This window comes from Lichenostomus cassidix, unplaced genomic scaffold (assembly GCF_008360975.1).
Source record: "Lichenostomus cassidix isolate B80296 unplaced genomic scaffold, HeHo_3.0 HiC_scaffold_34, whole genome shotgun sequence".
NCBI lineage: Eukaryota > Metazoa > Chordata > Aves > Passeriformes > Meliphagidae > Lichenostomus > Lichenostomus cassidix.
This window is the reverse complement of record NW_028147431.1, coordinates 641,237-656,419: the sequence shown is the minus strand read 5'-3', so window position 1 is coordinate 656,419 and position 15,183 is coordinate 641,237. Positions and strand designations below refer to the sequence as shown.

General features: G+C 55.2%; 1 protein-coding gene across 3 annotated transcripts in view; it reads left to right on the top strand.

The window, feature by feature from the left end:
• Nucleotides 1–427: 427 nt before the first annotated feature.
• Nucleotides 428–15,183, top strand: part of NEURL4 (neuralized E3 ubiquitin protein ligase 4) — a 45,283-nt gene continuing 30,527 nt past the window's right edge. For 2 of the 3 annotated variants that reach the window (XM_085045104.1, XM_085045102.1), the window contains exons 1-10: nucleotides 428–576; nucleotides 1,247–1,319; nucleotides 2,311–2,602; nucleotides 4,262–4,443; nucleotides 6,104–6,189; nucleotides 6,805–6,967; nucleotides 8,181–8,385; nucleotides 11,487–11,563; nucleotides 12,767–12,845; nucleotides 14,620–14,789. In XM_085045104.1, coding sequence (XP_084901230.1) covers nucleotides 496–576; nucleotides 1,247–1,319; nucleotides 2,311–2,602; nucleotides 4,262–4,443; nucleotides 6,104–6,189; nucleotides 6,805–6,967; nucleotides 8,181–8,385; nucleotides 11,487–11,563; nucleotides 12,767–12,845; nucleotides 14,620–14,789 — 1,408 coding nt within the window. In that variant the 5' untranslated portion in view covers nucleotides 428–495. Of the gene's footprint in view, nucleotides 577–1,246; nucleotides 1,320–1,754; nucleotides 1,781–2,310; nucleotides 2,603–4,261; nucleotides 4,444–6,103; nucleotides 6,190–6,804; nucleotides 6,968–8,180; nucleotides 8,386–11,486; nucleotides 11,564–12,766; nucleotides 12,846–14,619; nucleotides 14,790–15,183 lie in introns of all 3 variants that reach the window. The other variant, XM_085045103.1, reaches the window with a different exon arrangement.

Below are 15,183 nucleotides of genomic sequence, written 5' to 3'. Positions count from 1 at the left end.
GGAATTTTGGGGTATTTTTGGGTATTTTGGAATGGTTTTTGGGGTGGTTTTTAGGATCTTTTTGGGGTTGGTTTTGGGGTATTTTTGGGGGTTTTGGGGGTGGATTTTAGGATGTTTATGGGGTTGGTTTTGGGGTATTTTTTGGAGATTTTGGAATGGTTTTTGAGGTGTTTTTAGGATGTTTTTGGGGTGAATTTTGGGGTATTTTTGGGGGTTTTGGGGTGGTTTTTGGGGTGGTTTTCAGGATGTTTTTGGGGTGAATTTTGGGGGTTTTGGGCTGGTTTTTTAGGACGTTTTTGGAGTGGATTTTAGGACGTTTTTGGGGTTGGTTTTGGGGTATTTTTGGAGTAATTTTTGTGGTATTTTTTGGTGGTTTTGTGGTATTTTTTGGGGGTTTTGGGTTGGTTTTTAGGATATTTTTGGGGTTGGTTTTGGGGTGTTTTTGGGGTATTTTTGGGATGTTTTTAGGACGTTTTTGGGGTCGCAGGTACCATCATGATGAGCGGCTGTGGCATCCTGACCAACGGCAAAGGGACCAGGAGGGAATACTGCGAGTTCAGCCTGGACGAGCTGCAGGTGACCCAAAAAAAACCCAAAAAAACCCCAATTTTGGGGTGAATCCCCCTGATTTTGGAGTTGGGGTGACTATTGGGGTAAATCCCCCTGATTTTGGGGTGAATTTCACTGATTTTGGGGTGAATTTCCCTGATTTTGGGGTGAATTTCCCTGATTTTGGGGTGAATCTGTGGGATTTTGGGGTTGGGATTATTTTGGGGTGAATCTGTGGGATTTTGGGGTGGATTTCACTGATTTTGGGGTGAATTTCCCTGATTTTGGGGTTGGGGTGATTTTTGGAGTAAATCCCTCTGACTTTGGGGTGAATCTCCCCGATTTTGGGGTGAATCTGTGAGATTTTGGGGTTGGGATTATTTTGGGGTGAATCTGTGGGATTTTGGGGTTGGGATTATTTTGGGGTGAATCTGTGGGATTTTGGGGTGAATCTCTGTGATTTTGGGGTGAATCTGTGGGATTTTGGGGTTGGGATGATTTTGGGGTGAATCTGTGGGATTTTGGGGTGAATCTGTGGGATTTTGGGGTGAATCTCTGTGATTTTGGGGTGAATCTGTGGGATTTTGGGGTGAATCTGTGGGATTTTGGGGTTGGGATGATTTTGGGGTGAATCTGTGGGATTTTGGGGTGAATCTCTGTGATTTTGGGGTGAATCTGTGGGATTTTGGTCCCCCAGGAAGGAGATCACATCGGCCTCACCCGCAAAGCCAACAACGCTCTGCACTTCTACATCAACGGCGTGGACCAAGGTGGGACCAAAAACCCCAAAAAAACCCCAAAAAACCCCAAAAAACCCCAAAAACGACCCAAAAAGTGACCCCAAAGCTGGGAACCCAAAATTGGGACCCCAGAAGTGACCCCAAAACTGATCCTGAGCCAGGAACACAAAATTAGGATGCCGAAAGTGACCCCAAAAAGGACCCCAAAAGTGTCCCCATGGTGTCCCCAAGAGTGGCCACCACACTGACCTTTCAGCTGGTGTCCCCATGGTGTCCCCAATGTCCCCATGATGTCCTCAGGAGTGGCCACCCTGCTGACCCTCTAGCTGGTGTACAGAATTGGTGTCCCCATGATGTCCCCGATGTCCCCTGCAGGTGTGGCCACCACACTGACCCCCCAGCTGGTGTTCCCAGTGTGTCCCCAATGTCCCCATGATGTCCCCATGATGTCCCCAATGTCCCTAGGAGTGGCCACCACTCTGACCCCCCAGGTGGTGTACAGCATTGGTGTCCCCATGATGTCCCCAATGTCCCGCTAGGAGTGGCCACCACACTGACCCCCCAGCTGGTGTACAGAATTGGTGCCCCCACGATGTCCTCAATGTCCCAATTTGTCCCCAATGTCCCAGTGATGTCCCTAATGATGTCCCCAATATCCCCATGATGTCCCCAATGATGTCCCCATGATGTCCCCAATGTCCCCAGGAGTGGCCACCACGGTGACCCCACAGCTGGTGTATGGTGTGGTTGACCTGTACGGGATGTCCCCAGTGATGTCCCCAGTGTGTTGTGGGTGGGTGTGTGGTGTGTTGATGTCCCCAATGATGTCCCCAATGATGTCCCCAATGTCCCCAGGAGTGGCCACCACACTGACCCCGCAGCTGGTGTACAGCATTGATGTCCCCAATGTCCCTAATGTCCCCACTGTCCCCAGGAGTGGCCACCACGCTGACGCCCCAGCTGGTGTACAGCATTGATGTCCCCAATGATGTCCCCAATGATGTCCCCAATGTCCTTGCAGGAGTGGCCACCACGCTGACGCCCCAGCTGGTGTACGGCGTGGTTGACCTCTACGGGATGGCCGTCAAGGTGACCATCGTGCACAACCACAACCACAGTGACCGCCTGCGCCGCAACAACGCCATCCTCAGGGCTCTGTCCCCCGAGGGGACACCGCGACGTCCCCACGGCGCCGCCCAGGCCACCCCCGGCCACCCGCCGGCCACCCCGCCGCCCCCCCGGCTGCTCTTCCACCCCAACTGCGGCCAGAAGGCGGCCGTGGTCAACGAGGGCCGGACGGCGCTGCGGCCACAGTGAGTGACACTGGGGACATTGGGGACAATGGGGACAGTGGGGACATTGGGGGGATTGGGGACAATGGGGACATTGGGGTCAACGAGGGCCGGACGGTGCTGCGGCCACAGTGAGTGACACTGGGGACATTGGGGGGCTTGGGGACATTGGGGAGATTGGGGACATTGGGGACGTTGGGGTCAACGAGGGCCGGATGGCGCTGCGGCCGCAGTGAGTGACCCTGGGGACAGTGGGGACAATGGGGACAGTGGGGACATCAGGGAGATTGGGGATATTGGGGACATTGGGGTTGGGGGGGGTGTGGGGTGGTGTGGGGTTGGGGGGTTGGGGTGGGGACAATGGGGACATTGGGGACATTGGGGTCAACGAGGGCCAGACGGCACTGTGGCCGCAGTGAGTGACCATGGGGACAGTGGGGGGATTGGGGACAATGGGGACAATGGGGTCAACGAGGGCCGGATGGCGCTGCGGCCGCAGTGAGTGACCCTGGGGACAATGGGGACAGTGGGGGGATTGGGGACATTGCAGGGATTGGGGACATCGGGGTCAATGAGGGCCGGATGGCGCTGCAGCCGCAGTGAGTGACCCTGGGGACATTGTTGGGGATGATGGTGGGGTTGAGGACAATGGGGACAGTGGGGACATTGGGGTCAATGAGGGCCAGATGGCGCTGCGGCTGCAGTCAGTGACCATGGGGACATTGGGGACAAGAGGAGACTTGGGGACGCTGGGGACAATGGGGACATTGGGGACTTTGGGGACATTGGGGTCAAGAAGGGCCGGACAGCACTGTGGCCTCAGTGTCACCCTGGGGACATCAGGTGTGTTGGGGACATTGGGGTCAGTGAAGGCCAGGTGGCTGCAGTGAGTGACCCTGGGGACACTGAGGGGTTGTGTCACAGTTGTGTCACAGTGTTCCTGTTGGCCTGGTGTCCCCACGGACCTCATGTCCTTGTGTCCTTGTCCCCAACCCAATGACCCTGATGTCCTCAATGTCCCACCCTGCTCCTGGGAGTCTCTGTGTCCCCAGTGTCCCCTCAGTGCCACCGATGACTTAAACCACGGCGTGGTGCTGAGCGCTGTCACTGTGTCCCTGTGTCCCTGTGTCACTGTCACTGTCCCCATGGTGACACTGCTGTCCCCAATGTCCCCGCAGTGCCACCGATGACTTCAACCATGGCGTGGTGCTGAGCGCTGTCACTGTGTCACTCATTGTGTCTCTGTGTCACTGTCAATGTCCCCAACATGTCCCTAATGTCCCCGCAGTGCCACCGATGACTTCAACCACGGCGTGGTGCTGAGCGCTGTCCCTGTGTCCCTGTGTCCCTGTGTCCCTGTCACTGTCCCCTTAGTGCCACCGATGACTTCAACCACGGCGTGGTGCTGAGCGCTGTCACTGTGTCACTGTGTCACTGTCACTGTGTCACTGTCACTGTCACTGTCCCCACAGTGCCACCGATGACTTCAACCACGGCGTGGTGCTGAGCGCTGTCCCTGTGTCCCTGTGTCCCTGTGTCTGTCCCCATGGTGACACTGCTGTCCCTTGCTGTCCCCTTAGTGCCACCGATGACTTCAACCACGGCGTGGTGCTGAGCGCTGTCACTGTGTCATTGTGTCACTGTGTCACTGTCACTGTGTCACTGTCACTGTCCCCGCAGTGCCACCGATGACTTCAACCACGGCGTGGTGCTGAGCGCTCGTCCCCTTGGGGACAACGAGCTGTTCCAGGTGCGGCTGGACAAGATGGTGGACAAGTGGGCGGGGTCCATCGAGATCGGGGTGACAACGCACAACCCCGCGTACCTGCAGCTGCCGTCAACGATGACAAACCTGCGCTCAGGTGCGTCACCTGTGTGTCACCTCAGTGTCACCTGTGTCACCATAACATCACCTGTGTGTCACCTGTGTGTCACCATCCCAACCCCCAGTGTCCCCAATGTCACCACACACACCCAGCCTACCTGCAGCTGCCATTGACCATGACCAACCTGCGCTCAGGTGTGTCACCTGTGTGTCACCTGTGTGTCACCATAACATCACCTGTGTGTCACCTGTGTGTCACCTGTGTGTCACCTGTGTTACCTGTGTGTCACCTGTGTGTCACCATCCCTACCCCAATGTCACCACACACACCCAGCCTACCTGCAGCTGCCATCCACCATGACCAACCTGCGCTCAGGTGCGTCACCTGTGTGTCCTCAGTGTCACCTGTGTCACCTCAGTGTCACCTGTGTGTCACCTGTCTGTAACCATCCCTACCCCAATGCCACCACACACAACCCCGTGTACCTGCAGCTGCCATCCACCATGACCAACCTGCGCTCAGGTGCGTCACCTGTGTGTCACCTGTGTGTCACCTGTGTGTCACCTGTGTGTCACCTGTGTGTCACCATCCCAACCCCAGTGTCACCACACACACCCAGCCTACCTGCAGCTGCCATCGACCATGACCAACCTGCGCTCAGGTGTGTCACCTGTGTCACCTCAGTGTCACCTGTGTGTCACCTGTGTGTCACCTGTGTGTCACCTGTGTGTCACCATCCCAACCCCAGTGTCCCCAATGTCACCACACACACCCAGCCTACCTGCAGCTGCCATCGACCATGACCAACCTGCACTCAGGTGCGTCACCTCTGTCACCTGTGTGTCACCTGTGTCACCTCAGTGTCACCTGTGTCACCTCAGTGTCACCTGTGTGTCACCTGTGTGTCACCTGTGTGTCATTATCCCCACCCCAGTGTCCCCAATGTCACCACACACACCCAGCCTACCTGCAGCTGCCATCGACCATGACCAACCTGCGCTCAGGTGCGTCACCTGTGTGTCACCTGTATGTCACCTCAGTGTCACCTGTGTGTCACCTGTGTCACCTGTGTGTCACCTGTGTGTCCTCAGTGTCACCTGTGTGTCACCTGTGTCACCTGTGTGTCACCTGTGTGTCCTCAGTGTCACCTGTGTCACCTCAGTGTCACCTGAGGGTCACCATCACCATCCCAACCTCTGCTCAGGTGTGTCCCCAGTGTCCCCAAGGTGACATCCCTGTGTCCCTGAGGTGACATCCCAGTGTCCCCAGGTGACATCCTAGTGTCCCCACTGTCCCCAAGGTGCCATCCCTGTGTCCCCAAGGTGACATTGCTGTGTTCCTGAGGTGCCACCCCCATGTCCTCGATATGTCCAACACTCATCCCCAGTGTTCCTGATGTCCCCAATGTCCCCAATCCCCTGATGTCCCCAATGTCCCTAATGTCCCCCAGTCCCCTCAATGTCCCCAATGTCCCCCATGTCCCCTCAATGTCCCCAATGTCCTCCATGTCGCCTCAATGTCCCCGCTGTCCCCGGTGTCCCCTATGTCCCCTCTGTCTGCTCAATGTCCCCAGCATCCCCTCAATGTCCCCAGTGTCCCCAATTCCCTCAATGTCCCCCATGTCCCCAATGTCCCCCATGTCCCCTCAACGTCCCCCATGTCCCCTCACCGTCCCCGCTGTCCCCGCTGTCCCCAGGCACGTGGATGATGACCGGCAACGGGGTGATGCACAATGGCACAACTGTCCTGGACGAGTACGGCCACAACCTGGATCGCCTCAAGGTGGGGACAGCGGGGACAGTGGGGACACCGGGAGGGGACACTGGGGGGGACACCCGGCGGGGACATGGGAGGGGACAGTGGGGAGGGGACATGGGAGGGGAGAGGGGACACCTGGGCAAGTATGGCTGCAACCTGGGCTAGCGCAAGGTGGGGACAGCAGGAGGGGACATGGGGTGACACCAGGGGGGTCATGGTGTCCCCAAAGCCCCGGGTGACAGTGTCCCTGCAGGCAGGGGACACCACGGGGATGGTGACAGTGCCCTGGGTGACCCTGCTGTCCCCCAGGGCTGGTGACAGGGTGGGTGTGGTGACAATGTCCCCAGTGACCCCTGGTGACCCTGCTGTCCCCCCAGGCCGGTGACACCGTGGGGATGATGCACAGGGATGATGGCACTCTGGGTGACCCTGGGTGACCCCTCAGTGACACCACTGTCCCCCCAGGCTGGTGACACTGTCGGTGTGGTCCGAAGGGACGATGGCACTCTGGGTGACCCCGGGTGACCCCTGGTGACACCACTGTCCCCCCAGGCCGGTGACACTGTCGGTGTGGTCCGAAGGGACGATGGCACTCTGGGTGACCCTGCTGTCCCCTCAGTGTCCCTGCTGTCCCCCCAGGCCGGTGACACGGTGGGCGTGGTCCGAAGGGACGATGGCACTCTGCACTTTTTCGTCAACGGTGTCCCCCAGGGCCCTGCGGCCTGGAATGTCCCTCCCAATGTCTACGCCGTGGTTGACCTCTACGGCCAGGCGGCTCAGGCCACCATCGTGGACGAGGGAGGTGGGTGACACTGGGGACACTGGGGACAACGGGGACATTGGGGGCACTGGGGACATTGGGGACATTGAGGGGATTGGGGTTATTGGGGACAGTGGGACCTTGGGGACACTGGGGACATCAGGGACATTGGGGGATTGGGGTTACTGGGGATACTGGGGTTGTTGAGGTAATGGGGACAGTGGAGGGATTGGGGACATTGGGGACATTGGGGACATTGGGGACATTGGCTGGATTACGGACATTGGGGACAATGGGGACATTGAGGCTATTTGGGTTTTTAGACTTATTGGGGTAATGGGGACATTGGGGTTGCTGGGGACATTGAGGGGATTGGGGTTATTGGGGACATTGGGGACCTTGGGGACACTGGGGACATTGGGTGGATTACGGACATTGGGGACAGTGAGGTCATCGGGGACCTTGGAGGCATTGGGGTTGCTGGGGACATTGGTGACACTGGGGACATTGGGGACAGCAGGCGGATTGGGGATATTGGGGACCTTGGGGACACTGGGGACATCAGGTGGATTACGGACATTGGGGACAGTGGGGTCATTGGGTACATTGGGGTCACTGGGGACCTTGGAGGCATTGGGGTTGTTGGGGACATTGGGGACACTGGGGACACTGGGGACACTGGGGACATCGGGCAGATTGGGGACATTGGGGACATTTGGTTTATTGGGTAAATGGGGTTGTTGGGGACATCAGGGACATTGGGGACAATGGGATCATTGAGGCTGTTTGGGTTATTGGGGTAATGGGGACATTGGGGACATTGGGGACAATGGGATCATTGAGGCTATTGGGGTAATGGGGACATTGGGGACATTAGGGACATTGGGGAGACATTGGGGACATGAAAACATCAGGGGCAATGGGCACAGGGGACATTGGGGACACAAAGACGTTGGCAATATTGGGGGACACTGGGGACTTTGGGGACATTTGGGACACTGGGGACATCGGAGGGATTTGGGTTTCTGGAGGCATTGGGGACACTGGGGACATTGGGGGGACAATGAGGATTTTCAGGGTATTGGGGACATTGGGGCACTTCAGGGGCATTGGGGGCACTTTGGGGACATTTGGGACACTGGGGACATCGGAGGGATTTGGGTTTTTGGAGGCATTGGGGACATTGGGGACATAAAGACATCGGAGTTGTTTGGGGTCACTGGGGACATCAAGGCCACCCCCGTGGTGTCCCCAGAGGTGCCACCGCTGCCCAGGGACGGCTCGGACGTTGGGGACAGCGCGGGTGGCTCTCCGGACAGCTCGTCCCCGGGAGGGTCACCGAGTGACCTTCGCTTCCACCGGCTGCACGGCGCCAACGCCGTCATCACCAACGGCGGCCGGACGGCGCTGCGGCAGAACTGCCGCTCCGAGTTCAACGACGCCATCGTCATCTCCAACCGGTCAGAGTCCCCAAAACCCCAAAAAAAACCCCAAAAAATCCAGCCAGGAATCCCCAAAGAAATCCCGAAAAGAATGGATTTAGGAATCCCCAAAAAACCCCATTAAAATCCCCCAAATCCACGGCACTGCGGCAGAACTGCCGCTCCGAGTTCAACGACGCCATCGTCATCTCCAACCGGTCAGAGTCCCAAAAAACCCAAAAAACCCTGAAAATCCCAAAAAAAACCCCCAAAAAATCCGTCCAGGGATCCCCAAAAATCGATTTAGGAATGCCCGAAAAAACCCCATTAAAATCCCCCAAATCCACGGCGCTGCGGCAGAACTGCCGCTCCGAGTTCAACGACGCCATCGTCATCTCCAACCGGTCAGCAAAATCCCAAAAATCCTGAAAATCCCCCAAAAAAATCCACCCAAGAATGCCCAAAAAAATCCCGAAAAAAATCCACCCAGGAATTCCCAAAAAAACCCCATTGAAATCCCCCAAACCAAACCCCAAACACAACCCTGGCAGAACTGCTGCTCCGAGTTCAACGACGCCATCGTCATCTCCAACCGGTCAGCAAAATCCCAAAAATCCCGAAAATCCCCCAAAAAAATCCAGCCAGGAATCCCCGAAAAAATCCTGAAAAGAATGGATTTAGGAATCCCAAAAAAAACCCCATTAAAATCCCCCAAACACAGCCCTGGCAGAACTGCCACTCCGAGTTCAACGACGCCATCGTCATCTCCAACCGGTCAGCAAAATCCCAAAAATCCTGAAAATCCCAAAAAAAACCCCAAAAAAATCCATCCAGGAATCCCCGAAAAAATCCCCAAAAGAATCGATTTAGGAATCCCTGAAAAAAACCCATTAAATTCCCCCAAACACAACCTCGGCAGAACTGCTGCTACGAGTTCAACGACGCCATCGTCATCTCCAACCGGTCAGAGTCCCCAAAATCCCAAATATCCCCCAAAAAATCCATCCAGGGATCCCTGAAAAAATCCCGAAAAAAATCCACACAGGAATCCCCAAAAAAATCGATTTAGGAATCCCCAAAAAAATCCCATTAAAATCCCCCAAACCCAACCACGGCAGAACTGCTGCTCCGAGTTCAACAACGCCATCGTCATCTCCAACTGGTCAGAGTCCCCAAAATTCTGAAAATCCCAAAAAAAACCCCAAAAAAATCCATCCAGGGATCCCCGAGCAAATCCCCAAAAGAATGGATTTAGGAATCCCTGAAAAAAACCCATTAAATTCCCCCAAACACAACCTCGACAGAACTGCCGCTCCGAGTTCAACGACACCATCGTCATCTCCAACTGGTCAGAGTCCCCAAAATCCCGAAAATCCCAAAAAAAATCCGTCCAGGGATCCCCAAAAAATCCCTAAAAAAATCGATTTAGGAATCCCCCAAAAAAAACCCTATTAAAATCCCCCCAAAAACTACATCAAAATCCCCCAAACCAGAACTGCCGCTCCGAGTTCAACGACGCCATCGTCATCTCCAACCGGTCAGCAAAATCCCAAAAATCCCGAAAATCCCAAAAAAACCCCCAAAAAACCCCAAAAAATCCACCCAGGAATTCCCAAAAAAATCTTGAGAAAAATCCACCCAGGAATGCCCAAAAAATCCCCCAAAAATCCACCAAAAATCCTAGAATACTGAAATCCCAAAATCCCCTATTTTAGGGTGTCCGTATTTTGGGTTTTCCCCCATTTTTGGGGTCATTTCCCCATTTTCGGGGTGTCCCTGCTGATTTTTGGGTTCATTTCCCCGTTTTTGGGTTCATTTCCCCATTTTCGGGGTGTTTCCCCTGATTTTTGGGTTAATTTCCCTATTTTTGGGGTATTTCCTCACTGATTTTGGGTTAGTTTCCCCATTTTCGGGTTCATTTCCCCATTTTTGGGTTCATTTCCCCACTGATTTTTGGGTTAATTTCCCCATTTTGGGTTCATTTCCCCACTGATTTTTGGGTTCATTTCCCCATTTTTGGGTTCATTTCCCCATTTTTGGGTTAATTTCCCCATTTTCAGGTTCATTTCCCCACTGATTTTTGGGTTCATTTCCCCAGTTTTGGGTTCATTTCCCCAATTTTGGGTTCATTTCCCCATTTTTGGGTTCATTTCCCCATTTTTGGGTTCATTTCCCTGCTGATTTTCGGGTTCATTTCCCCATTTTTGGGTTAATTTCCCCATTTTGGGTTCATTTCCCCATTTTGGGTTCATTTCCCCACTGATTTTCGGGTTCATTTCCCCAGTTTTGGGTTCATTTCCCTGATTTTGGGTTCATTTCCCCATTTTCAGGTTAATTTCCCCATATTTTTGGGTTAATTTCCCCATATTTTCAGGTTCATTTCCCCACTGATTTTTGGGTTCATTTCCCCATATTTTCGGGTTAATTTCCCTCATTTTTGGGTTCATTTCCCCACTGATTTTTGGGTTCATTTCCCCATTTTTGGGTTCATTTCCCCATTTTTGGGTTAATTTCCCCATTTTCGGGTTCATTTCCCCACTGATTATTGGGTTCATTTCCCTGATTTTGGGTTCATTTCCCCAGTTTTGGGTTCATTTCCCCAATTTTGGGTTCATTTCCCCAATTTTGGGTTCATTTCCCCAGTTTTGGGTTCATTTCCCCATATTTTCGGGTTAATTTCCCTCATTTTTGGGTTCATTTCCCCATATTTTCGGGTTCATTTCCCTCATTTTTGGGTTCATTTCCCTGTATTTTTGGGTTAATTTCCCCACTGATTATTGGGTTCATTTCCCTGATTTTGGGTTCATTTCACCATTTTCAGGTTCATTTCCCCATATTTTTGGGTTAATTTCCCCATTTTTGGGTTAATTTCCCCAATTTTGGGTTCATTTCCCCATATTTTTGGGTTCATTTCCCCACTGATTTTTGGGTTCATTTCCCTCATTTTCAGGTTCATTTCCCCATTTTTGGGTTAATTTCCCCATTTTTGGGTTAATTCCCCTCATTTTTGGGTTAATTCCCCCCATTTTTGGGTTCATTTCCCCATTTTTGGGTTCATTTCCCCTCATTTTTGGGTTAATTTCCCCATTTTTGGGTTAATTTCCCCATTTTTGGGTTAATTTCCCCGTTTTTGGTCTCAGGGCTCTGCGGGACGGAGAGCTGTTTGAGATCGTCATCCAGAAGATGGTGGATCGATGGTCCGGCTCCATCGAGGCTGGTCAGGGACATGGGGACATTGGGGACATTGGGGACATTGGGGACATTGGGGACATTGGGGGGATTGGGGATATTGGGGACATTGGGGACATTGGGGACATTGTGGGGATTGGGGGTATTGGGGACTATGGGGATATTGGGGGATTGGGGACATTGGGGACATCACTGGGGACATTGCTGGGGACATTGTGGGGATTTGGGATATTGGGGACATCGCTGGGGACATTGGGGACATTGGGGACATTGTGGGGACATTGGGGACATTGGGGACACTGGGGGAATTGGGGACATTGGGGACATTGTGGGATTGGGGACATTGGGGACTATGGGGATATTGGGGACATCAGGGACATCGCTGGGGACATCGCTGGGGACATTGCTGGGGACGTTGTGGGGATATCACTGAGGACATCGCTGGGGACATTCTGGATATCGGGGACATCATTGGGACATCATTGGGACATCGTGGGGACATTGTGGGGACATCACTGGGGACATCGTGGGGATATCGTGGGGACACTGGGGGGATTGGGGACATTGGGGACATTGGGGACATCACTGGGGACATCGCTGGGGACATTGGGGACATCACTGGGGATATTGGGGACATCACTGGGGACATTGTGGGGATTGGGGATATTGGGGACATTGGGGACATTGCGGGGACACTGGGGGGATTGGGGACATTGGGGATATGGGCGACATTGGGGATATTGGGGACATCTCTGGGGACATTGGGAACATTGGGGACATCGCTGGGGACATTGGGGACATTGGGGATATTGGGGACATTGCTGGGGACATCACTCAGGACATCACTGGGGACATCATTGGGGACATCGCTGGGGACACTGGGGATATTGGGGACTATGGGGATATTGGGGGATTGGGGACATTGGGGACATCATTGAGGATATCATTGGGGACATGGGGGGATATTGGGGACATCACTGGGGACAGCATTGGGGATATTGGGGACATTGGGTACATTGGGGGATTGGAGACATATTGGGGACATTGGGGGATTTGGGGACACTAGGGGACATTGGAGACATTGTGGGGACATCAGGGATATTGGGACGTCATTGGGGACATTGGGAGATTGGGGACATTGGGAACATTGAGAACTTTGGGGACATTGGGAGATTGGGGACATTGGGACATTGGGGACACTGGTGACGGAGGTGTCCCCGTGTCCCCTCAGGTGTCACTGCCATTCGCCCTGAGGACCTGGAGTTCCCCAACACCATGACAGACATCGACTATGACACCTGGATGCTCAGGTGGGGACACTTGGGGACACCTGGGGACACCTGGGGATCCCCGTTTGTCCCTCCTGTCCCCAAGGAGCTCCTCCTGTCCCCAAGGGACCTTGGGGTGTCCCGAGTGTCCCCAAGGGGTCACCGATGTCCCCAACGGGTTCTGCTGGCTCCTGGGGCTTCCCCGAAGGTCCCTCATTGTCCCCAAGGGTCCCCGTGTGTCCCCAAGCACCAGGACACTGTCACCACCCCTGGCTGTCCCTGTGGCGTTGTCCCCAAGGTGTCCCCATAGCTGTGTCAGGGCTGTGTCCCCAATGTCCCCAGTGTCCCCATCATGCAGGAACAACTACGGCTGTGACCTGTGACAGTGTCCTTGTCCCTGTCCCCATGGTGTCACCATGGCTGTGTCAGGGCTTTGTCTCCACAATGTCCCCAATGTCCCCAGTGTCCCCATCATGCAGGAACAACTACGGCTGTGACCTGTGCCTGTGTCCTTGTCCCTGTCACCATGGTGTCACCATAGCTGTGTCAGGGCTGTGTCCCCAGTGTCCCCACAGGTGATGTCCCCAGTGTCCCCATCATGCAGGAACAACTACGGCTGTGACCTGTGACAGTGTCCCTGTCCCCATGGCAGTGTCAGGGCAGTGTCAGGGCTGTATCCCCATATCCCCATGATGTCCCCACGATGTCCCCAATGTCCCCGCAGCGGCACGGCCATCATGCAGGACGGGAACACGATGCGGAACAACTACGGCTGTGACCTGTGCCAGTATCCCTGTCCCCATGGCAGTGTCCCTGTCCCCATAGTTGTGTCAGGGCAGTGTCAGTGCTATGTCAGGGCTGTATCCCCACGATGTCCCCATGGTGTCCCCAATGTCCCCAATGTCCCCGCAGCGGCACGGCCATCATGCAGGACGGGAACACGATGCAGAACAACTACGGCTGTGACCTGTTCCTGTGTCCCTGTCCCCATGGCAGTGTCCCTGTCCCCATGACAGTGTCAGGGCTGTATCCCCACGATGTCCCCAGTGTCCCCAACATCCCCAATGTCCCCGCAGCGGCACGGCCATCATGCAGGACGGGAACACGATGCGGAACAACTACGGCTGTGACCTGCGACAGTGTCCCTGTCCCCATGGCAGTGTCCCTGTCCCCATAGCTGTGTCAGGGCTGTGTCAGTGCTATGTCAGGGCTGTGTCCCCAATGTCCCCACGATGTCCCCAGTGTCCCCACGATGTCCCCGTGTCCCCGCAGCGGCACGGCCATCATGCAGGATGGGAACACGATGCGGAACAACTACGGCTGTGACCTGCGACAGTGTCCCTGTCCCCATGGCAGTGTCCCTGTCCCCATGGCAGTGTCAGGGCTGTGTCCCCAATGTCCCCATGATGTCCCCAATGTCCCCACGATGTCCCCAATGTCCCCACGATGTCCCCGTGTCCCCGCAGCGGCACGGCCATCATGCAGGACGGGAACACGATGCGGAACAACTACGGCTGTGACCTGTGACAGTGTCCCTGTCCCCATGGCAGTGTCAGGGCAGTGTCAGGGCTGTATCCCCATATCCCCACGATGTCCCCAATGTCCCCAATGTCCCCGCAGCGGCACGGCCATCATGCAGGATGGGAACACGATGCGGAACAACTACGGCTGTGACCTGTGACAGTGTCCCTGTCCCCATGGCAGTGTCAGGGCTGTGTCAGTGCTATGTCAGGGTTGTGTCCCGATGTCCCCATGATGTCCCCAATGTCCCCACGATGTCCCCAATGTCCCCACGATGTCCCCAATGTCCCCGCAGCGGCACGGCCATCATGCAGGACGGGAACACGATGCGGAACAACTACGGCTGTGACCTGGACGCGCTGGGCACTGGCGCCAGGATCGGCATGATGCGCACTGGGGGAGGAGACCTGAGATACTTCATCGACGGCGCCGACCAGGGCGTGGCCTGCTCGGGGCTGCCACCAGGTGAGGGACATTGGGGACATCATTGGGGACATCAGCACTGGCCAGGGTGTGGCCTGCTCGGGGCTGCCACCAGGTGAGGGGACAGCTGGGGACATCTGCACTGCTCGGGGCTGCCACCAGGTGAGGGGACAGCTGGGACATTGGGGACATCAGCACTGACCAGGGCGTGGCCTGCTCGGGACTGCCACCAGGTGAGGGACATGGGGACATTGGGGACATCAGCACTGACCAGGGCGTGGCCTGCTCGGGACTGCCACCAGGTGAGGGACAATGGGGACATCATTGGGGACATCAGCACTGACCAGGGCGTGGCCTGCTCGGGACTGCCACAAGGTGAGGGGACAGCAGGGACATCATTGGGGACATCAGGGACATCAGCACTGACCAGGGCGTG